The sequence below is a fragment of the Athene noctua genome, chromosome 14 (genome assembly GCF_965140245.1).
Source record: "Athene noctua chromosome 14, bAthNoc1.hap1.1, whole genome shotgun sequence".
NCBI classification, from domain to species: domain Eukaryota; kingdom Metazoa; phylum Chordata; class Aves; order Strigiformes; family Strigidae; genus Athene; species Athene noctua.
The window spans coordinates 6,116,074-6,141,342 of NC_134050.1; the positions used below are offsets into that span (position 1 = coordinate 6,116,074).

At 36.4% G+C, this 25,269-nt stretch overlaps 1 protein-coding gene across 4 annotated transcripts in view; it reads right to left on the reverse strand.

The window, feature by feature from the left end:
- ANO3 (anoctamin 3) overlaps positions 1 to 25,269 on the reverse strand; it is a 204,668-nt gene that overhangs the window by 52,478 nt on the left and 126,921 nt on the right. For 3 of the 4 annotated variants that reach the window (XM_074917955.1, XM_074917957.1, XM_074917956.1), the window contains 5 exons: positions 14,170 to 14,322; positions 12,310 to 12,410; positions 7,972 to 8,016; positions 2,485 to 2,616; positions 1,017 to 1,123 (listed from right to left, as the gene is read on the reverse strand). In XM_074917955.1, coding sequence (XP_074774056.1) covers positions 1,017 to 1,123; positions 2,485 to 2,616; positions 7,972 to 8,016; positions 12,310 to 12,410; positions 14,170 to 14,322 — 538 coding nt within the window. Of the gene's footprint in view, positions 1 to 1,016; positions 1,124 to 2,484; positions 2,617 to 7,971; positions 8,017 to 12,309; positions 12,411 to 14,169; positions 14,323 to 24,026; positions 24,094 to 25,269 lie in introns of those variants that run through there. The other variant, XM_074917959.1, reaches the window with a different exon arrangement.

The following is a 25,269-nucleotide window of genomic DNA, read 5'->3' on the forward strand; positions in this document are numbered from 1 at the left end:
CCCTGCAGGGTTAAAAGCTAACCTGTTATTAAATAGAAGCCAGCTGAAGGACTTTGTTTCAGAGCAGTGCTCTGCACCACACTGGCTACAGCATCTTGGATCAGTTCCTAGTCTTCCTAAAACCAGATCTGTTGTACTATCAAAGCACATTATAAAAAATAATAAATAAATAACCATTAATAATTATAATGAAGATTCAGCAGCCTGTAAGAGCACACCCACAGCCATGAGTTTCCCCAAGAACTAAGTACTGATGATGGATTTCAGATTTGTCCATTCAAATATACAAATTACACTAAACTAATCCTGTAATGAAATTTGCCATCATCAACTTCAAAGGCATTAGATTTCAACCCTCACTTTCTACATTTTTCTTACTACTGCTTTTTTTCAGAAACTCAAGCAACAACTTTCTGTAATTTCTATCATCTTCATAAGGTTTTAACATGTCTACATATATTTAATTCTCAATTCCTGCAAAGAATATAGGAAATTATACATACATCCCCTGCTCATTGCAAATGAAAATGAATAGTTAGATCTTCTGAAAAATAACATTTTAATAGGAGTGTTGATATAAACTGAATTTAAAGTTCAGGTCAACTGTCTCTGAGCTGCATGGAGACCTCAAATAAGTTTAGAGGAGCTCACATTGATTCTGCTGGACTAGAACTGCTAGGCAGTAGCAGAACTACCAGGACCAGTCCTTGACAACACTCAACAATCTTCTGAGGTATATGTTAACTTTATTGTGGCTCTTGATCATGTAAAGTTATCATAACCTATCAAATTTATTTTAAGGAATGAGTAATTACATGAAAAATATTGCCAGCTTTCACTTGAGTTATTTAAGAAAATAATTAATGTGACATTCCTTCAACTTTGTTACTGAGTGAATAAAAAGATTTCAAGGAATGGCAAAATTAATTGAGTTTACTCAAATGATACTTTTCCAGGCAAGTAAAGATACAAAATTTTTATAGTTTCAGGTTAGGAAAAGAATACAGCCGTCTCACCCATTTTGGATTTTCCATCTTCATACTTAGTTCTCTGTAGCATGTGATGCACGATTCTGCTTCTTGTGGAATTGCTGAAGAAGCTGTCTTTGTTGTTTATTGTAAAACTATTAAAATAATGGATGTCTTTTAATATTCAAAACAATGCATAGGTGTTGAAACATAGCTGCTCAAGCGTTTTTTTCTTTCAGTGATTTACTGGATCTTTACCCTCCTTGGTTACTGCACAAGACATAAGATTTTACATCCCTAGAGCATCTTCTCACGTCCAATAAATTTATCATCATCACAGATGATTGCTGGAAAAACAGAGCAACAAAAACTAAATTCTGAAATATCCTACTATCTAGGTCATTTCTGTTCTGGATATAATTAATTTTAAAAAGATCTTCAGACGTAGTGGTTGTTCTCAAATTCAAGTTACTTCTAAGTTGGCAGATGTCTGTGTCATGGAACTACCAGAACTACCATTTAGAAAAAAAAAAAAAAATCATCTCCCTGCACTGGACACTAGAGTAGCAGCTCTACAACCACTTTCCCTCAGAGAATCCTAGGATGAGCCAAATAAAGCATCCTTTCCCAGATGGCTCTGGATTCGGGAAGCCAGAAATCTGACATGTAGGAGCTTTCGCCTACGCAGCTGTGCCAAAAGTGACACTATTACAGTTGGTAACGTCAGCTGAGCTGGTTGAGAAATAACACCAAAACCAGGTGACTGATCCAATGCAATATAGTAAATCATGGAAAAAAAAATGAGATTATAATGCAATTGCTCTGTCTTTCCAGTGTAAAGTCAGTCTACTAGCATATAGCATCTTTACTAAGAAAAAAATTAATATTTAACCTAATTTATATTTCTACTTTAAGTGAACTCTTATCTCCTAAAAGAACTATCACAAAATACTTTAAAAATGAAGAAACGGCCAGAATTTTAAATTAAACTTTTTAGGTCTTGAAAAAATTTATGGCACGGTTTAACTACATCACCATTAACATTCTGATTTGAACACATATATATATTTATACTTTCAGAGACAAAAGCATTTTTAAAATGCAGATCTGATAAGAAAAAAAAAATCATCACTGGTTTTAGCTTGCCTCCAGGTGTTCCCAATTTCAACAGCTGTCTCAGGTTTTGCCTAAGTAAAATTTGTAATTAAGCAAAGCAAACTTGAGCAACTATTTGCATTCTGTAATATAACAAAAAGAAAAACTTCTAAACCAAAAAGGCAGTGCTCATTTTTCAGTCAAATTTCTGCTTATAGTTCTGGATGACCATCAAATAGCAAGTAAGAGGCAGTAGATTTTTGGCTTTAAGAGAAAACCCATAGAAAATATCAAACGTGATACTGGCTATTTGCCAGTGACCATCTGTTAATGGCTGCCTCTGTGACACTTGCTTAGAAGAAGTGAGAAAATAAAAAATCCTTGTGGTCTCTGGCACTGCCTTTCCAGTTTCAGCACTTACTGGTGTATGCGTGCACGGCTAAAGGGTGCTGTGTAGCAATCTGTCTCTTCCAGATCAGGTAGGGCCTCCTTATCAAGCTTCATTGGATTTCTGGGCAACCAACTTTTCAACTCTCTCATATTCCTCTGCAAACTGAGACAACAGCAAATCAAATTTACACACTCTCACCTGCTCGTTATTTCGATCTCCAACACTGCATATTTAGTGACATCATACTGGAAATTAAATGAAAGCAGGACATTTCCACATTAAGGAACTAAAAGAAAATAAAGACTTAAAAAACCCAAAATTAACAGTATTTATTTGTGATCTATCTTGCACGCTTTATTTGAGCACAACTCATCCTAAAATTAGTGGGATTATGCTTTGAGACAGGACTACAGTACTGAAGCTGGGGAAAACAATTTTTCAAGGTAGTTCATCTGGCAGAACTGGGGATGCTTATGCTTACCCAAGAATATCCCAACTGGACAAGGCAAGTGTAACTCTTCCTCCCTCCCTTGCCTGGCAACTCGGACACTAAAATTAATAAATGTGAAACTAAATACGAGACTGCTCAGGATCAAATTTTTATGGCTTTCTGTTTTCAATAAAGCCTACCCCTGCAAAACTTTCCTCAAAATCTAAGGGCTGATATTGCCTTACAAAACGGGATGCCTTAAAAAACAGCATGATCAAATAAATTAAAAGATACTTTATGCAGATACAGTTAGACAGTACACAGAAAAAAAAAAAAAACCACCCTAGGTATGACTTCCTGCAGTTTCCCAAAAATTAACATTATAAAACACAGACGTAATTTCTATATCCCTGATTAGATTATATACTGGGAATATAAAGGCCTTGCTTTATCTCTTTGCTGAGACTTGCCTAAATAGTGTCTCAGGACAGGGTTTATACAGCGGTCAGTCTAGTGAAGTGCAGTTAATTTTCAAGCAAATGCTAGAAGCTACCTCCTTATCACTTCAGTTTTGCACTCCTTGCTGACCTATATTTTTTTTTTCATATTCAACTGCAATGCAATATGGGTATTTAAGGAGTAGGTCTCATATTAAACGAGTGCTATATTATGACACTGTAAGCATAAACCAGGATTCAGAAAAAGTCCACATTTTAGAAAAAAACATTCCCTAAATAATATTTTTTTTTAAGCAGCATTTGGGCCTTACTCAATGAATATGTATGCATGATATATAAAGCATACATATCTCACATCCACAAGAAGTGTAAAGCTAAGTATCAGATTTTTTTGATCTGAGGTGAATACTTAATTGCCTGTGCTCAGCAGAAGCACAGCTACCCATTTCATAATGAAGAGTAATATGTGATGACACAGTAAGTTGCTCTCAGGAAGCAAAACGACCTTTGTGAAAATGTACCTCATTATCAACATCAGCACAAAAGTTCTACCCCGATTTGACACGGTGTCAGACAGAAATCTAAGCCAAATGTTGGATCGGAATTTTACATTTACATTTAAAACGGGCAGAATTTTCTTCTTGCTCTATATTGCCAAGGTACTGGTGCACACTCCATATGTAACTGGGACTGCACTTGAGGGACACCACTCCTTTTCACACTGAGCATTATGAGCCACAGGACCTAAGTGTTCGTAAAGCTGAAACACAGAATACAGTTCCTAGGCAGGAGAATCCCCTAAGTGTCTCCTTTGCTCAAATAATACCTTACTGTATGAGCAGATTTGCTGTGTTGGTTCCAGTGGAATTTCTCCCAGTACAAAGTTATACACAGTGTATGTAAGTACAGTTTTCACTTTATTTTCTTCATCTTTTTTTCTGCTCATTTTTTTTGAGAGTCCAAACCCAGGCTTTTCTTTAATGAGGAAAATATGCAGATACATCAGGAAGAACAGAAAAACAATGCACCTGATTTCAGATTTTTTTATTATGAAATGCTTTTAAAATTGGTTATGTGAGAAGTCTTTAACATTTTCCCCCTTCCAAAAATCTAAAAAAAACCCTAGTAGATAATTATCTTAAAGAAATCAGCTCTTGTTTAAAATTCATGTCTGCTACTTTGAACATGCCAAGTAATGAACAGCATCGGAGTAAATTACAAATTATATCCACGTGATATTTGCAATTTCTCTTCTGTGGCAAAAAGACCTTTTATCTAAGGTGCGATTGCTTTTTCATTCCATCACTTATTGTTGATAACTCCAAAATTTCGTGCCTTCAGAGAGCATAGAATAATTCAACTGAAAAATATATCCCCCCATGTACAAAAAAAATCCAGCAAGACACACCTCTTTTTCTTGGCTTACATTATTTTAGAGTTGAAGAAGAAATGGAGTTTCATGGAGCTTCATTCAAAGTGATAAATTTAAGACAAATTTTTGCCTAAATCAAAGGACTAAGTATTAGCATTTTTACTCAGAGTGCCTTTCCAGGTCAAAAGTAGCAGTTTAAAGTGATTCCTGACATAACCCATTCAGCATAGTTGATTTAGTAAGAGGAAAAAGCCGACAGAGCTGGTCTGGTGAAGTCACTCATGAAGTCAGGAGTTCATGCCATGAGATCAAAGATGTCCCAGTGGAACAGTGCTGCCAAGATACGGGTTGCTACTTCAGGTGTGCTCTTACTGAAACCACTCCGGCTGGAGCTACCATGCCTTTATGCACCTTGGACTATGAGATACTATTCTGAAACACATATACATTTTATTCTTGGATATCAAATTTAATATTTTATGAAGCTGCCTGTAATTTCAGCTTTGCTCAACTTCCAAGCTCGACTGTACTGTTCCATTTGTTTGGTTGTTCTTTTTTTGCAGAACTAATTAGTCCAAAAATCCTTGCAGATTACATTTACACAGCAGACTGCAATGCAAAGGAACACAGTATAGGTGAGTTTGGAATTAACTGATCAGACTCAAGGAACGAGATACCAGAATTAAGCAACTGCCACTGATCATGTTAGGTATTTCTGACAGCATTCACAACCCAGTAGTGTGCTCGGTGTTTGCACCTCTCAAGATTGGCCAGAATTGTCAACCATATGTCACCAAATTACATGGGCGTGCTATGTTTCCATGTTTTATAATAGGAAACATGTTATGGTTGACAGATTCAACATACGGATAAAATCACCACCAAAAAAGGAAAAAAAGATACTATATTTGTTCAATGGAATGATACTAATAATTTCACTTCAGTGTGCAGACTGAAATCCAGAAAGTTTTAAAAGTCCTTTTGCAATGCAAAATTATTGCAGCTCAGCTGCTAAACAAAGTCATTTTTGGTTCCTCTGTCCTTAGAAGTATAAATTTATTTCAACATTTCAGTGGGCAGAGTGAAGCTGCATTCCTCAATGTCATTCTCAACCAGCATGAAATCAGTGTGTTTGATATGGCAGACACAAGACTAATTCATTAGATTATTCAGTCTTAAATCTGAGAGTTCAGACAATTTTTGATAGCTACATTATTTACTTGCATACCCCAGTTTTAGCAGCTTCCTTTCCTTTGAAAAGATTTGTTGAAGTCTTTCCAAATATTGCTCTTAAGGAGTATGATAAATTTATTTCTACAGTGTGGCCCCATGAATAGCATTCAAGCTTCACAGGAAGAAGCACAATGGTAAAGGGATGTTTTAAGGTACATAAATAAAGAAATAGAGAGATACCACATAGATATCACATATACGAAAGATGGTATAGCAGTAAGCATTACATTTATCTTCTGTCCTTTCATTCATGCTCCTAAAACTCTTTTGCAGACTTTTAAAAGGACATTTATAGATATGTATGTACCATACAACCATGTCAGTAAATTCAGAGAAACGTACATGCCACAGCAGGGTCTAATATACTAGTGTTACCTCATATTCTTAGATTATAGGAACTCTACAGACTTAAAATTCTACCTTTGATATACAAGGATTTTGATATAGTTCTTCATCATAGCTCTTGTAAACTCCACTTACCTTAGAAATGTGAGAGATTCGATAAATTACAGAGAAGCGGCTAAGTTTGGAAAGTTGTAAAATGCAAAGGAACAATTACAGGAGTAGAAGTTAAAATGATGAGATGTGTATGGCAGCAATTTCAGAGTTAGATTTCATTTATAGATGTAGCTTTTTTTTTTCCCCCCCCACACTATTCCTTCATACACTAGATCATATAAAGTGCCAGAAAAAATATTCAGAGAAATATTCAACTCCAGATTCTCAGTAAATCACAGGTAAAAGCATTTGTCTCAAATGAAAAATCAATCTGGCATGAAAAGTGTTTATTACTTGGTTCACAGTTACTGTGCAACTTCAGTTGCACATTTCAGACATCTGTCCTTCAAAATAAGGAAAATAAATGTATTTAATATCTAGGACTCATAGGATGGATTACAGATGGAATGAGACAATTTTGCAGTTAAGCTTGTTGATTTTGCCTTTGCATTACAAAGCACATCACTTATATTTTTCATAATGCACACTAAAATAGAGCAAGCATGTGAATGACTGGGAAGAGGAAAAAACGCAGTTGTAAATTTATGTTACTGATTGTTTTATTATAGCAATATATTTTATCTGCTCATGTGTTTGAAGTTTTCTCACTTTACTGTCCAACAGTGCTTTGCCTATTTTTGTTAGCTGATCATCTTGCAAACTGATATCACGAGACTACTTAAATTGTTCCTGAGACATAATGAGAGCTCTTCATCATCTAAAGTAACAACAGGAGAACCTAAATCAAATCTAAACTCATCTCAAGATCCATCTTAAGAAAACCCATGATAGAAAACTCTTCCAGGAGATTTCCCCCATGTAAAAATTTTCATATCTTTTCCGTAGGCAACTAGGATTTACAAGACATCATTACATCTGACTAGAGCAACAGTGAGTGATTAAAGCTCACGGCGTCCCTCGTTCTCGCTCCTCAGCTCCCCCAGGCTCCTTTCACCTGCTGCTATGGCCTCTTGTACCCTTCTCCTGGCTGACAGGAGCAGCGACAGCCACCGCAGGTGATGTTTCCATGTGTCTGCCTCCCAAAGAGTTACACAGCTTTCACTGCAATGTACAAGTCATTCTGTCAGCTATCAAATAAAAATTCAAAACAGCCTTTGGTGTGTGGCGTTGATTTAGTCCTGATCATCAGGACACATGAGAGAAGTTAGGTTTCTAGGTCTAAGGAAACAGCTGACTCTCAGAATCTGGAGACATACACTCAACGGTATCTTTCATGCTAAAGAAGTATGCATGGTAACAGCAGACGTAAGTGTAGAGAGAGCTCCAATATTAAATCTTTCCCCAGCATAAACATTTTTGCATTTCTAAAATGAGAACTGGCAAAGCTTTAAAGTACTGCATCTTGTTACAGATGAATATTTTAACACTTTGAGCTAACATATTTTGAGTTTTCAGGAAAATAATCTAATTTTCCAAGTTTTCTAGATAAATTTACAACTGCGAATGGATTTTCTTTAGCAGGGTGACTATCTGACAAAATTAGAAACTACACATCACCCACCAACCTGCCCATGGTTTTGCTCCTCCAGTCAGTGTAATAACATTTTTTCCTGAAAGAACAGCAAAAATTAGCTCAGAGTAATCAAGTAGGAGACAGGTGAAAAGGACATAAACATTATAAAGGAACACTGGACATTTAAAAACATGCATTTTCATAGGCAGAAAGGTGAAAAACACTTTTAAAAGGCAACTGAAATAGAATAAGTCATTAAAATGCTGTATTTTCACATATTTTCAAGTTTGAAATTTGTTCCCAAGTCAAAATGAAGTGCTAGATTTGTAGCTAATAATAATAATACTACCTAATCAATAATTAATTCATCAGGGACCCATCAGACAGGGTTCAATGGTATCATGCTAGTATTTATTTCATGTGATCCTTCTTAGCTTTGATTTCACAAAAGTCATTTTAGAAGAATCACCAGGGCTTCCGTGCCATTAAATATTTCATCCACTCTGTGCATTAAATACCATAAGCACTTAATGCCATTAGATACTATCTTTATTCTCTGAAGTGGTATACCATCACCGTCCCTTGACATTTTGCATCCAAGTGAAGAACAATACACGGCCCTATAAATCTAGGAGCACTAACTGCAACAACTTCTATGTTAACAGTTCTTTTCTCTCCACCCTTCACTGCTCACAGACACTTAGAGAAGCAGACCAGAAATTCCCGGCAAAGTCTTCTGAGAACAGTTACTTTGAAACCATATAGAGACATCTTTACTGCAATATAAGACTTTGCGCATCTCGTTTCAGTTTTTTTTCTGGCCTCCTCCTATCATTTCATGTCACATTTCAAACACACAAAGGCCTCAATCTTGCAGATTCCTCGAGGTGTTCGTATCTCTACTCATCTGGGGACAGTGAAGTTCAGTACCAGGGACTGCTCCTCACTTAGTTCATCTTCTACTTAAAATCTGACTAAATCCTTTCTATTTCTGCAAGGTTTATTTTTTAGGAGGAATTAAAACAAGCTTATTTAGATACATTATTATAAAGGTTTAACATTATTTTCAGTTGATGTTTTATCCTCCCCCTGCCCCCATTCTAACACACGGAGAAATGGTACTTCCACTCTGGATACTTCTCCATCACTCCTTAGCCTAGAACCATACATAATTAACGAGATCTGCAACTGCCCATTTGGGCAGTGTTTGAGATTGATTCAAGTACATTAGTTACATTAAGGTAACAAAGAAATGAATACATTAAAAGGATTGAGAAGGAAATGTTGCCTGGAAAATACGTGACCATCAGAGAACTATGTATCTACCAATCTGCAGGCTGTTGGCGGCCTGACACTTGGCACTACTAGGCAAAATTTTACACAAAGCAATGAAGGATTATTAAAGGATTTTCAGACATTACATCTTTTAACAAAACCATTCCTTCACTCCCTTTAATTGCCCCTAGCTGTTTTGCACAGATGGAATCCAGCTAAACTATAGATACAACTAATTTATTCATTATACACAATAATAATTATTTGCCACAAGAGATACTTGTAGACACAGATAAAATTAAACTTTTGTCTAAGTTCCAGAAACACATAATAGGGTTTAATTTCTACTGACAGATCGTATACTTAACAAAAATAAATATAAATTGTTTAAAAATATATTATTAAGTCATGATATAAACTCGGTGCTAATTAATCTTGTTTGAAACCATATACAAAACAACAGTGATTACCACAGACCGGTCTTTTCAACTGTTAGAAAAATTTCCTTTTGTCATTGAAACACTGAGATTCCATCTATGTTACATATATGATGTACACTCTGTATCCTACACCACATTTAGGTATAATGCCATGCTAAAACAGTTCTGGGATGCTGGGTGGTCCCTTGGGTGAGCAAAAAGCATTTTTATTTTTCAGCAGAGAGAAATACTTCTTAACCTGTGTAATAATTCTATTGATTTTTTTTTAAAAATTCCTGGATTGAGCAAAGTGAACCTAAAATGCATGAGTTGAATTCTTCATGTATTATTCATATATGATAGTGACATATTTTAGTGACCGTAACCAAAAGCCAAAATTTTGCAATACTGTGCCTGAGAACAAGGGTGTACTACCTTAAAGTACTGCAGGGAAGGTTTGCTCTCTTCTTCGATTATGTATTAAAAATGGACAGTCAGAAATAAATCAGATAAAGGCTAAAAGAAATAATCTCTTCTTAGAATCACTGAATATCTCAAGTTGAAGGGACCCATAAGGATTATCGAGTTGAACTCCTTGCTCCTTGCAGGACTACCTAAAACAATCTAAGGACAACCTAAAACATCCTGGGCAGGAACCACTCTAGCTCACTGTAATTGTACGATTTGAGCTTCCTCTGACCAGGGAATGGAGAAAGTAGTGATCTCAGGGAAACAAATATATGCCATCCAGTTAAGAAAAGTTTGATTGAAATAAGCAAGCTCAAGACTTAAACCAAACAAAAGTGCTTTTGACAGAACATGCAACCGAACCATAAAATGCGTGGTCACAGGATACTGTTATGGAAGAGGAGATGGCTTTTTTTGCACCCATGAAAAGACATCAGGGGCTAATATAAGCAAAGATGCAGACATAAACTCTGCCTCAGAAAGCCTCTAAACCACAGCCTTCTGTGGGAAGAGAGGAGGCATCATGAAACACTCATCTGGATCTGCTCGGCTTCTGTATTGGACACTTCAGACTGGTCGTTGGCAGAGCAAGACAGACCTGTGTTCTATTCTGCTACGTCCACTGTGTGTTCACAAGAAAACTGCTCTCGCTCTTATTTTTTTAAGATGTATGGAAATCAAAGAAATAGCCCGTCTGAATTATTCACACTAGTTTAAATTCCTACTAACACCTCTTTAAAGAGAAAAGAAACGGTGATCAATTTACCATTTCTCACAGTACTGTTATGGAAGCACAGGTGGATAGCAGACTTTTTTCTTAGCAAATAAATGTGTTTCATTCCACAGCAAAACTGCCAACAAGGTGAAGCAGCAGAAGTTGACATTTTATCTACTTTTGGTGTACCGAATAGAGTGTGATAAAAGGAAGCTAAAGCAACAACCCAGAGACAAAGAAACATGGATCAGACATTTTGGTGGGAAAACAAAACAAAAAAAAGTACATGTCAGTTAATAGTATAATAAACTTTGAATGTCTTCCAAATAAAGCAGCATTGCAAGTCAGGCCTTTTTTTTTTTTTCTCCGAAGAGCACTACTGGTCTGTGAAGTTACTAAAATGAAGAATGCAAACCATTACTAAATCCTAACTTAATTTTGTGACTTCAAGTATCAAAAGCAAGAAAGAACTATTTTTTAATTGGAATGTACATTTTTTATGTGTGTTTATACACATATGCAAACATTTCTATATTTAAAATGTTGACAAGTAATTACTTGAACTGGAGAAGCTCTATAATAATATACTCAAACATATGCTGCTACAGAAAATATTTTTTTGGTGGGAAGGACTCAGAAGGCTTAATGGGATGATGTGGAAGCTCAGTATAGAACTGAGTATTTGAAGGAAGTTTTCAGCAAAGGATGCCTCACAATGACTGTTTCTGGCTTAGGACCAATGCAAGAGAGCCACACTGCAATAACTGGAATCAGCAGGGACATGACAGATAGAGCACTTGGCAATCCAAGTGAGAAAGGAGTGCTGTAAGGGTATTTTCTGTCAGCCACAGAGCTTTGGAATCTACTTACTACTTTAACGCTCTGTGAGGATTACAGCACACTACATGCTCTTCTCGCTGGAAGAACATTAATAATTGATTTGAAATGGGACACTTTCTCCTTTAAAACCTTCTGTATTACTGCAGGAGATACTAACTTGTTCTACAAATATACAACAAATACTTATTTGTAAAAACGTATGATAGACTTTGTTTAGCACTTAGACAAGGAACTCGGTTCAGTTCATGAGCAAGAAATGAAGGTATCTCATTTTATTCAAAGTATGCCAGTATGTGTTATATTGGAGACAAAGAAGACACACTTCACTTGCCTTTAGGTAAGACTTCAGAAATACCCTAAAATCATGGAGAACACTTGAGCTCAGATGGAGAATATCTGAAACTCTACTAAGGACAGACAAAACAATGTGTGAACTACTAACAGTATTTCTAAAGACATGCTTGATTTGACTTGGAAGGTAAGTTTAAAAACAAGTACCATAAGTAAATGTGAAAAAACCAGCATCTTTTATTTGTTTCTCCTCTCTATCAACTCAGTAAGTTAAATATAAACATGCCTGGCCAAAACGCAGCAAAGACTGCCTTAAGGTAGGTCATGAACTTCCAATATTAAGCAGTAAATGATAAGTTTCTTAAAAGAGTTTCCACAATACCTGAAAGGCATCCTGATGTTCATTCTTTCTGCATATTTGCACAATGTCTCCCATGGACAGTGGATTTTAACAAACATGATATCACTGTTTGTAACAGCTGGCTGTAAAAAGCAGTAACAAACCAATACATATTAATAATTGAAACCTCTATGGCATTCACTGTTTTAAAAGCATTCTTCAGGGTCAAATTCTGCTTTTAAGCCTGAAGTGGCCATGCAAGTCTGAAAACACTGTAAGAGCTCTCAGTTAGGCAAAGGAAAAGTACTAACTTTTTTTTTTTTTTTTTCTCCCTAGCCCTATAATATGAGTAAATTAGTAACTGGCGAAAGGAATCTGCGGGACAGATCTCTGCTTATAAACATAGCAAAAGTAGAGAAAGGCTTTATGCAGCATTTTTTGACATGGATTAGATGTATTAATTTCAAATCCCCTCAAAATCATCTTAAATGAGCAGTTTGAAGACCGTTTGGTGTGTCTCCCATTTAAGGAGAATAATGCTCAGCTGCTAGAGACATACAAAGAGCTGAGAGAAGGCTGCAGGTCCCACTCTGCCAAAATGGGAACTCCAGGGAACAGTTAAGGAATTGCAATATCAGCTACGAACTTATAAATGTGATCTCTGTACAACTTGAGATCTTTTGTAAATTTACAAAGAATGCTCTACACAAATGTTTTTCACCACCGATTTATTTGTACAAGAGTTACAGCATTAGGTCCCTATATTTATCTCTCCTTACGAACACTTCAGTTCCATACACTTCTCTCAGATCTATTTGCTTGAGTTTTTATAAGTAAATATTTTGGTAGAGGTGAGTCTGATTTAAGCTTCCCAAAAAGCTGAATAATGCGAATTTTGGTAAGCAGAAGAAAATTTATTTAAAGGATTAATAAAATTTAAATTGTTCACAATTCTACCTACCAGTTCCATCAAGTTATATCACAGTTCAATAATACTACTTCTCAGATTTTATATTTCTCAAAAGAAGTGGATAAAAAAAATACTACTGGAAGAGAAATTAAAACACTTCGTATCCAGAACTGCAATCTTATAAATTTTTTTTTTTTTTTTTAAAGTGTCAATACTTCTGAATTGACACCAACTGAGATTGGGGTATTTATTGAAATCAAAACAAACCCAGATATTTTTACTGCTAGACTGTAACAATTTTTAAAAACCTTAAAAGCAAATTTTAATCCACTGTCAGGTTAGTTATTTACAAACATTCAACACGCCACATTATCAGCTAGAAATTTAAGTACTTCAGAACAGTTAAAAGCTCATTGCTTTACGTAAGGTAATTCTGCTGAATTGAAAGCATAAATGAGGAAAAAAACACATGAAGTATAGGAGCTCTACTTCAGGACAGACTAAATACATGACTGTTTATAAGTAATCCATGAAACAGCAAAAATCCAAGGCTGCTTTTGTGGCTGTTTTCCTTTATTTTTATATTAATACTGTCGTTACTAGGGATGGATTAACTTGATAATGACAATCTTAACCCTTTGAAAAACAGACACATTTAGTATCATGCATTCTGCTGAAAGACATAGAGATTATATATTAAAGCAACAACATGAGTTACTGGAGCTTCTTCTGTTCTGCAAGCATACGGAGCTGCAAGTTTTTCCTCTATATTGCACCACACCTCTGTGTGTGTGCACATATAAGCATGCATCCCCAAAACATGCTACACACAATATCAAACAACTGTTATTATTCATTTTAAAGTATTAAACAAATGGTGGGAATAGCCTGAGTAGAAAGGCTTGTAAGACTGTCAGGAATCTTTTATAAATTCAGTGAAGTATGACAGTATTACAAAGGGGTTTTTATGCCATGTAAGCTACAAGACTCACCTCACGTTCTAACATCAACCCTTCTGCTCTCAAATTCTTCTCAAACGTGCTTCTCTTTTCTACCTGTGGACTTGACTTTTTGTAGACCAAGATGTAATCAATGCGTTTTTTGCCGTCCTTGAAGAAGAGTCCTGATGATGCCATGGCATCAGTCTGGAAAAAATAAAAGAAAAATGCACTAAATATGGCAATATGATTATATATAAAATATATATCGATTTTATAGTACAAACATACCTGTATTTTCTCCAAGGGAGAAATAAATCTAAAAAATTAATAAAATGCTATCGATTGGCATGTTTTCCTGGATATTCTAGTTGACGTGCATTTTCAACGCCATGCTAGCAATGTATACATCTTGTCTAGTTCCTTCCCACCATGCTTACAAACACAAGAGATTCTCTGACCTTGATACAGAAAACCCTGCTTTACATGCTGCTGCTGGAAGCTATTTTTGCATTCTGTGTTTTGCATGATTCAGAATAGACGGTGACTGTATCAACTGGTGTCAGACTACGAAGACTTGGAAATCTGAAAAGGTAAACTGAGAAACTATCATCATCTTCTGGAGAATGCAGCACTCATACAGAAGTATGTCTAAACTAAGATACATTATACCTGTACATATGGGACCAGAAGTCTCTGAATGCTGCATCTTTTAGACAATGGGATGCTAGTCTTAGAAATTAATCCTATTTGGATTATTTGACATGAAAGTTATAATATTCAGAGTTACATCCTATAGTTACAAACTCTGATAAACAGGACTAAGTGATAGTGCATATCAGCAGTATAAATACTGGATACCAGATCACTTGTTTCTACATGAAAGGTTTTTCTTACTCCCACATATCTCATTACCAACTTTCTGCATATTTAGTGCTTCTGAGAACTCCTCAGTCTGCAAAAACTGAAGTTACCTAACAAGAGTCTTGCTCCTTCTCTGCTTTTTAAATTCCCAAAGCAAAAACCAAGGAACAATCATTCTCAGACCACCCAGTGTTACAACAGAGTCTATCATCACGCATCTGGGAACTTTACTTAAGTACATTAAGCTTCAATTTAAGAACAGCTAAGCTTATTCTTCCCCTCAGCAGCTGGTGATGACATCAATTGTCTGTCTTTTCCACATGACACCTTTCAAAACTAACCATAAAAGCATTGTTACCTACTCCAAGGTACACACCTGCTTGCACATTTTATTAACAAGTCTGTAAATGCAAAATGGATGTTTGAAATCTCAGCTTTGTCCCACTTGACTAGAGTTACGCTGTCACCTTCATAACCTGCTTCAGATGCGATGATCCAGATGCGGAAGCAATTTCTGTCTTTGGAACACAGAAGAGGTGAATTCAAATCCCTCCAGGCTAAGCTGAGACTGACCTGAGTCTTCTACTACCTGGGTAAAGGTCTTAATTTCTAAGCAGAAAAGGTGGTATCCTTTTCTTTCCTCTTTGAATTGGCATTTGTCTGTTTTTCAACAATGAAGAATTCCAGCGCAAGTATTTCACAAAAGCAGACTAGAGCTGCTTTTGTGGTCCCTGAAGCAGGCAAAATCAGATACAAAATGCCTGGCTAAAATTCCCCGAAATCTGCAACTTCTCTTATACAATTTTTGCTCGTGCAATTTCTGTATAGATATTCTAAAAATTAAATCCACCTTTTTGTAATACACTTGTACCTTCCTTTGGATTACTATTTCTAGTCTTTCCTCATTTCTAAAGCATCTGATTTTCTACAGTTTTGGAAAAACATGTTTTGTTTTTCAGATTAACAACAGTAAGCAAATATGCCCTCAGATTCATCTGCACCAGACAGAATTCTTCAGGGGCAATGTTTAATCGAGAGTGAGCTGTGCTGACAGTAGAGAGAAATTTTCCATGCGTTCATCTCAGAGCGCTGCCAGAGTACTACCAGCACAGGTTGAGAAGTGCAATAGTGAAGCCACTTACCACAATCGTGCAGTGAACCTGAGCTATACTCGATCGATTTCAGGACTGATTCACTTTAATGCAACTGGCACCACTAGTTTTACTTTAGTGCAATTCTCAAGCAATGTGGTCCACCTATATTAGCAGGAATACCTGTGCCAGTAAAAGAATTCATCTAGTGATTTCGGTGTTTTTTCAACTGATCTGAAGGAGCTTCATAATGTGTACAGAAAAACGGGAGCAGTAATTTCAATTGCACGTATCAGGCAAGGTATACTGGGCACTACCCACACCTAACACAGTGAATCAGTCTGTTAGTACAACGGGTATTCAGGCTAAGCACATTTATGATTTCTGCTGGTTTGAACCAATAAATCTCTGATTCATTCTTTCACCTTTTTCTCAACACAGTGGAGAAGAAAAGCATCAGAAGTATTTTGTGCAAAGCCCTTACTTTCCTCTATTCAAGATTTCCTCTTTCACCTGAAAAACGGGTATAAAAATGACTGATCAATGTTTGTTTTCCTCTCCAATCTTCCTCATCCTCTCTACCTTCTCAGTTTTCCAGATTTTCTGAAACAGTATCCACCTGATCAGCTTTCCAACATTTATGAAAACTTAAATTTAAGTTTGATTTGAAAAATTCCTTTCAGAGTAGTGCTGTAGAGCTCAGCTTGCAAACACAATTTTTTCACTTCACCTTGTTCTTCCCAAATCTTTAAATACAAGAACTTTAAATCTTATCTATTTGTGTACTGAGGCTGGGAAGCGCTTCTTCACTCAACAGTAAACTTGCTCATAATGCAGAATTGTAACACGCAGGTTTGCATCAGAGTGAAATATGACCAGAGGCTTTGCTACTACAGATCTCCGGCAGCTCCTTGGTTTTCTTTATTACTTGTCAGCATTTTTGGCTAACTCCTAGCTTGTGACAACAACATGACACACTGCTTTGAAGTCTGAAAGAAGTGTAAAATTCAAAATACTGACATTATCATTCAGCTGAAGTTTAGGTAACACAAGACAAATCAAATTGATCAATTTAACCTAGAAAAAGAAGCTTTTGCTCAAACAAAAAAAAGTTAAATGAAAGTATAATGCAAATATTTGGCAAAGTTACAAATGAAAAAGAGTTTGCATTTCTATTCAACTATGGTACAAGAAGAATTTCCTTGGATTTAGCCAACACGAAGAACTTTTTCAAGAAACTATGTTTCAGATTCTAATTAATAAGCAATGCCCTCTTTACAAAGTGGAAACAGCTGCTTTACAGGCTATTTCTCTCCCCAATTAATTCAAACAGCACAATTCACAGAAATTACAACTTTTTCAACTCCACTGATTTCAGTCTACTGTGCTGCTCTGTAGATTAAACTTTTACCAATTTTGTACCACACACATAGAAACAAATATTCTAGAAGAGTGAGTTGGAATCATTCCCAAAACAGTAAGCAAATTTTAAATTCATATAAGAGTAAAGGACCTGCTATGCACTGTAACGTAACAGTATAATTTCCTTTTTTTCGACCTTATACCCGTGAAAAGTTTAAGTTAATGAATAATATGCACTACCTAGGTAAATTCAGAGGTTAACCAGAAAGAAATGTAGATGCAACATATCTGTTGCAACCGTTCACTTGACCTTCACTCAACCACTGACAAGTTCAACAAGGCTAACATAGCAGCAAGTCCTCAAAGGCTGACAAAATCTCTACAAGTGCATTTGATTTTATAATTTTTTTTTTTTTTTTTTTTTTTTTTTTTTTTTTTGTGGATGTGTGATTTATAGACTACAGTGTTCTCACACAGAGGCATGACCATAAGGTACCTAACTGCAGAGAGAGCACCAAGGACAGCTGTGGATCCTCCCTCCCTTCCTCTCTTTGAGCTTTCAGTCCTCTGGTTCACATGGGGATGGTGCTTCAAGATTCTTCCTCTCTATCCCTTTCCCAAGCTCATCTACTTGTATTGCAGCTTTATCTGCTACAGGCAATTGCATTTTGACAAATACCTATACTGGACTTGTGTGGCAAGGGCTTGGCAGGGGGGGTGCTACAGGGGTGGATTCTGGAAGCTGCTAGAAGCTTCCCCCCATGTCTGACCAAACCAAAGCCAACTGGCTCCAGGACAGACCCGCCGCTGGCCCAGGCTGAGCCCATCAGCAATGGTGGTAGCGCCTTTGGAATAACCTATTTAAGAAGGGAGAAAAAGCTGCTGCACAAGAGCACTTGCAGCCGTAGAGATGAGTGAGAATATGTCAGAGAAACAACTGTGCAGAGCCCAAGGTCAGCGAGGCAGGAGGTCCCAGAGCAGGAGCAAAGGTTCCCCGGCAGCCCCTGGGGAGGCAGCTGTGCCCTGCACCCAGGGAGCCCCACGGGGGAGCAGAGACCCACCTGCAGCCCGGGGGGACCCCACGCCAGAGCAGGGGGACGCCCCAAGGAGGCTGTGACCCTGCGGGAAGCCCACCCTGGAGCGATTGTCTTACACAATGAAATAGGACAGATAACTGAGATGCAAACCTGTGAAGCTTTGCTTCGGACAATTCGATTGATGAACTCAATGTCTACTTAAATGCATGTCATTATTGATTCTGGTTGGAATAGCAACAAGGGAATTTTCATTCAGGCAAAAATTGAAAGTATTTCAGTGCGAATTTAGCCTAGGAAAAGATACATTATTATACATATGTTTATTTTAATAAATGAATTTATTCTATCAACATCCACTAAAACAAGTCTGACATGAAAGAAATTGTCTAACCTGTTCGTTTCACATAAAAGATTTTCATTACCATTATCTAACACATAAATGCTAAATGAAAAGCAGGGAACAAGACCTTTCATAATTATATTTCATGATTTGCTTTACAGTTTCCTGAAATTTGCCAGCAACGGCAATGAAAAGGAGCGTGATTTCTACCTATATGATACATATATACACATAAACAGAGAGGCTGACAACTATTTATTTTAATGCCATCTGTTAGTAGTTTGCTGCTGATGTGCTTCATAAATCGCTTTATAATATATCTAAAAATTAGTTTCACCTGTTACCCTCACAATCAATAGCTATAAATAAAACAACAGTAAAAGCACAACATGAGTCCTAGTCTGGCAGCACACACAGAGCACACTGGACTCAGCCTGGAGCAGGTTATTTTGACCCAAGGTACCCATACAGGGAGAAACAACTGTTACCCTGAAGTGTAGCTCAGGCAGTGAAGAGTCTGTGTTTCAATTTCTGACATCAAAGGCCCATCATCTCCTTAATGAAAAGGATATAAGGAAGTTTCACATTTATATGAACATATATAGAATATAAATTCTCAGTCATAATCAACAACAGAAGCATTTCACTTACATAAGTACCAACTGAAACAGTACACAAGAATTAAGCCTCCACAGCATGATGTTTATTTTGCCTCTACAGTAGACAGGATGAAGTTCAACCTTCCTCTGTGTGGGTGGTGTTATTTGGATTTTCATTTGTAAAATTATGTAAAGGAAAGTAAATATACCAACAGACTAGTATCTGGGATCCAAAAGATAGATGGATACTCGCAGCAGAGATCTTCTTTTAAAATCTGCACCCAAATTTGTTGTAATTTCTCCCCCCATAATCTTTCTACTTCACGGTGATGATGTTTGGAACAAAATTTATTTCCTTCCTAAGGCAGCTTGCAAATTCTGACAGCTAAATCTGCTAGAGAGAAATCACTTTGATAAACTCTTACCAATAACGAAACAAAGCACTAGAGAGACTTACTTTGATGTCTTGTGGTTTTGCCCAGAGAAACTGTAAGAAGAGAAGGAAGAATCCACTAGTAGAAAAAGTGATGCTACTGGAAATGGAAGAACTGAATCCAGTAATAGCACCACCTCACCAGGAGCATTTTTTTTAGAGACAAAGATGCATGGAAAAGTTGTGGAACCAGAAAACATTGGAGAAAGAATGAAAGACAAGTAAACAGTCTTTGAAATGTATTCACTTCCTCATGGAAACAACAACATGTTATCTGACCTACTGCTGACACATAAAACTTTTGTAAACACCACCATAAAGTTGATTGGTATGGGGTCTTACAGCCCAAACAGGACTGTATTGAACATCCTATATTTATGTGTGTGTGCAGGGGTGTGTGCATATATATATTAAAAAATCAGTTTGTAGACTTGCAAGGAAAATCACCTTGCAATGGAGGAGTAAGGAGAGGAGAACGAAGCTTCCAATGCAGAACACTCTGGTTATCAAAAGTAGGGCAAAGAAAAGAAGTTTTCTGTATCTCTTCATGTCTTGGTTTTCAGGAGGTGTTTTAGAGATAATAATGAATGAGTTCAGGGCTATTAGATCATGTATAACACAGAAGTAGCCATGGAAACAATTTCAGGAACTAGGGTAAGAATTCTGATAGAGGTAAAGCCTGAAGCGTGAAATCCCTGGGCACGGTAACTACCTACAACTGCAAAGGCTGCCTGAACAGCTTTCCTGTTCTTCACTCTGAGTAGAATTTTTATTTCTCATAAAATAAAACTTTCTGCCAATATAATTTATCTTTGTTCCTAGAACTTCACAAGATGCAATTAAGTAGAAGGATTACTGTCTGATTAATGAACACCACCCAGTTTAATTACTAATTCTCCTTCACACCATCACCATGAACTTTGCATTAATATCTTCAGTAGCATTCACACTGAAGAACGCCACCATCTCAGGGGTTAGTGTCTACATTCAGAGTTTATGACTCAACTCCTACCTTTAAGTATTTTCTGGAAATCAATACATTTCTGATGCTAACTACAATGGGCTTATTTCCATGAACAAAAATGAGATTCTTAATTAATGTTTGCTTTGTTTCAGGATGTTTAAAAATCAAACCTAGGACCCCAACAAGGTTACAAACTTCGTGAATTACACGGAATTAGCTGTGAAAATATTTTAAAATAGTACGAAATGCATTTTTTTGATTTAAAAAAATCATACTTTGATTAAAAGACACTTAAGGTGTGTTTTATGAGAAATTTTCTAAGCACACAACTAAGTTCGCAATCATCTTTTTGCATTTGAAGGCTTTTGCAATGGATAAACCAGAAATAGCTTTACTACATTCATCCTTTCAAATACTTAATTCCAAAAATATAGATTGATTGATTGATTTTAAGTGTATATTCTTTTGCGTTTTTTTTTTTCTTTTGCAAATAACCATGAGCATAATAACCTAGGAAAGAAAACTGAGGACATATTTGCATATGCAAAGACATCCAAACTATCTTGGGCATCAAAGACAACACAGCCTGGTTAACATGACAGGCTGCTGTAATTACCCATGCTAATGTATTTCTGTGTATACTACACTGTATTGTGCAGAACCTAGCTGTTTTCTGAACAGAGAAGATGCTTCCAGAAATACCTGACCTTCCTAATAAAACTCTTGAGGAGTAAACTAAAGAATTAGTAATTATTTTAGCTTCTTCACAGAGGACATTCTTTTCCATTTTCATTCTGCTCAGACTTACAGAGTGTGCATGAAAAATACATTTGTATATAATATGAAAAATACATTTTGCTTCAGGAAAGGAGAAGGCTTAGCCAATCTGCAAAATTTTGAAAGAAGTCTGTTCAGTGTTAATGTCTGAGGAAGCAGCAACGGAGGATGTTTGGAGACAGGAGAAGGCTTCCCGTTTTTAATACTCAACCACTTCTGTTTGCTCTTTAGGACTAACAGGGAGGCCTTAAGAAGCATACTGACATAACCACTGAAAATTTTTCTTTACATGTTTATTTTTTAAAACTTTCATCTTTATGATAAAGTTACTTACTACTTTCCCTGCGTGTCCTGAAATATTTTCTGAGCTTTTTTTCCTTTTTAAACAAAACCTCGCAGCAGATGAGAGCCATGCACCAGAAGCATAAAGGAAATTTACTTTTGTTGCACTTTATCATGTTATTCTATTCCGGGATAATGATTTTAACTGTTATCATGCCTTTTCAACTTTATTTACTTTTGTGCTGTTAGACTGCATTTGTGGACTGCTCCTTATCTACCAGATTCCCTTTGCCATTCTCCTTTCCAGCATACCGTTGTCAGCTGACGTCTTGTGCTTATTTATACACTAAAACATTTTTATTAGCAAATATTCTCTTTCAGCATGTATGCCTGACTTCCACTGAATGTAGGCACAGGATTATGAGTGAACTAATGTATGTGAAATTAGCAATAAATTGACAGGATTAGAACATATAGCACAAATCTGTGCAACACTGAAAGTCACGGCCTTAACCAGGAAAAATGAAAACAGAAAATAATCCCTGCAAAAGTATGGAAAATAAAACATTAAGATTGAAGAAAATTTTTATTCTGCAGATATCACATTTAATTTACTCCATTTTTCAAAACCACCATGAAATTCTGTTAGCAATACATTTCTTTTGCAGGAGAGAGACGAATAGATACGTTCAAAATCTCAAATAATCCAGTAAAATGCCTAAACAATGAATTTCAGGTTTTCACGGGTAGATTACCCTTTAATAACCACTGTAATAATCTACACTGAACATACCGAGTTTTGCTCAACTTATAATGAATTTTCAACAATATGTTTAGCTCATTAGATACTATCCTGCATATGTTTTGGCCAACTGCTTATTTAAGATCTTATTTCAAACTCCTCATATGTAACTTTTCTGAAGACTGAAAGAGAAATTGTTTCAGATCCTATCCAACACAAAGCTAGTCTGGACATGCAGTATTAGAGTGGGTATCAGCGGATACCAGAAAAAGGCAGTAAACTAAGCCACTGTGTAGGCAGTATTTCTTTATAGTTCCTGAATCCATAGTGAAATCTGAACTTTGTTCTAAAAATCCTGTCTTGGCAGATATCAAAAGACACTACCTAGATAAAAAATTCATCTGATAAAAAATTCGTCAGATCCAAGAGAGTAACAGCAATGCAGTGAATGAAAAGGAAGTGAAGTGTAATTTCTGAAATATTCCTATCTTGCCACCATACATGTGATAGTAATTGGTACAGAAAAGAATCCACTGCTGCTGACATTGCGGCTTCTCTGGACCAATGTTGCCTTCCATTCAAGTGATAAAGTCTGTTTAAGCCTGCTTTCCTTTCTTAGTGAAACCAGAACATTCCAAATATCAGCTTTCCAGCCAGGGATCTTCTCATTTCCTCTATTTCCCTTGCAAAGACAGATACGACTCGTTCCATACTTTGCTCAGCAGCCACTTGCTGGCATCACTCCTCTGCACAAAGATCCCTTGACAGAATCACATACATGAAGTCAAACTTTCTACACAATCTCAACAGCAGTGGGTGATGAAAAGATAGCAGAGATGGATAATGGGTCTGAACAACTCACAATCTTTCAGTATGAAATCTGTGGATTCTGAAATTATACCTGCCTATAATAAAGGAGATTATGAGTTATAAATCGTAATCAAAGAAACAAGAAAAGTAGATGACTATCAAGATGAGTGTTGGCATCCAGATGCGGTATCGAAATTACCTATTTCTAAACCTTTAAAACTGCAGCAGTACAGATGAGATTTATGAAAAGTGATGCATCGTGTATGTGATCTGAAATACTACACAATTCCTGAAAAAAATGTGTATTGGCTTTCATCATGTCAGCAAGACAAGTTTGTTTTTGCTGAAGTATTCAAGTGGCTCATCACTAAGACAAATAATGTTAAGCATTAACTGAAAATAACATTTTTAGCAATTTTTCCCCCCGAGTCTCTCAAGTGTAAAACAACCCTTCCAAAGCAAGCCTAAATTAGGAATCAGTAACAAGCAGAGAACAATACGCTTTTATCCTTGTACACTTTGCCAATGCAGTGTTTCTCGTTTTCATTTTCTGGTCACTTTTTTTATCATGACAGATCAGTTCCTTTTCCAAATATATAAGAGTACTTACCAGCTGTATAGCTGCAGTCATCTCTGCTTTCAACAGTCTCAAACAGAATTAGAAGCGTCCTTCTGCTAGTTTTATATCCGTTTTGGGAAGAAGTCTCCCTTAGATATTTTCCACTAATTGCCACGAAGACTTGTACAATAATCCAAAGGCAAAACAGTAACCTTCTTTTCTAATTTAAGACTAATCTAAATCCCCTCTGCTTTTTTTCCTGTGGACACAGGCAAACAGTAAACAGGAGGAGAATCCTGCTTGCTTGCCTCATTTGCAAAAACAGTACACAAGCAGAAGGAAGTTTCCAAAGTAGTTGTTGTGATAAAAGGAGTTGTTAAGGCTAAAAGCCAGATGTAGCTGCAGAAGACTGTTTTTGAACTCTGAAGCACTTTGTTCAGTAGGTCAGGACATATGAAGATTGAGACATAAAAAGTGCATTTTTGTTTAAACTTAATAAAAACACAAGGCTCCTTTTTAAACCCTGAAAGAAAGTCAGCTTACTGCCTGCCTATGAGTCCTGAATGCAGGGCTTGGAGAAAACACAGCTAGTGATGATTTTATATTTTACATGAAAATACAAAAAAAAAAAAAAAAATTTGCTTTAGCACAATGAAATGCTTTTACTAAATAAACATTATCTTTTACTAGATATTTTTGGTAGTGGCCTTAACCGTTATTAGTAATATTTAGTGCTCTATCACATAGTCTAAATTCTGCACATTCCACATTATTTTTTCTGTCTTTTAGGCCACATTTAACATAAAGGGTTTTGTCTGTCACCAAAATCAAACAAGAACATCCATTATTATTGCTGTCTTAATTCAGCTAGCCTTGAAGAAACAGCCTAAAAACCTATGAACACAAGAAGTTCTCATGGCAACATCTTAGATTACAGTATAATCCTTCTGTGTCATTATCAACATTTCATTTTCATGTCACAGATCACCGATCTGTGAATACAATTACCTGTAAACCTACCTAAAAGTTATTAGATAGCTATTATTCTTGGAGTTTTCTTCTAAAAAGATCCCATGAAACCAAGTCTCAGAGATCACATCACCCTGCTACCTGTGCTCCAGAATCCTGTGGTAATGAATTAATGTGGTAACGAAGATCAGTGTGACTGAGAGAACAAGCTTTACAACAGTGACAGGACTCTCCTGAAACATGCATTCAATGCTAAAATCACCAAGTGCCATAGGCATGATACAGATCTGTATAATGGCCCGCTGAAAAGGATACACAGAACCTT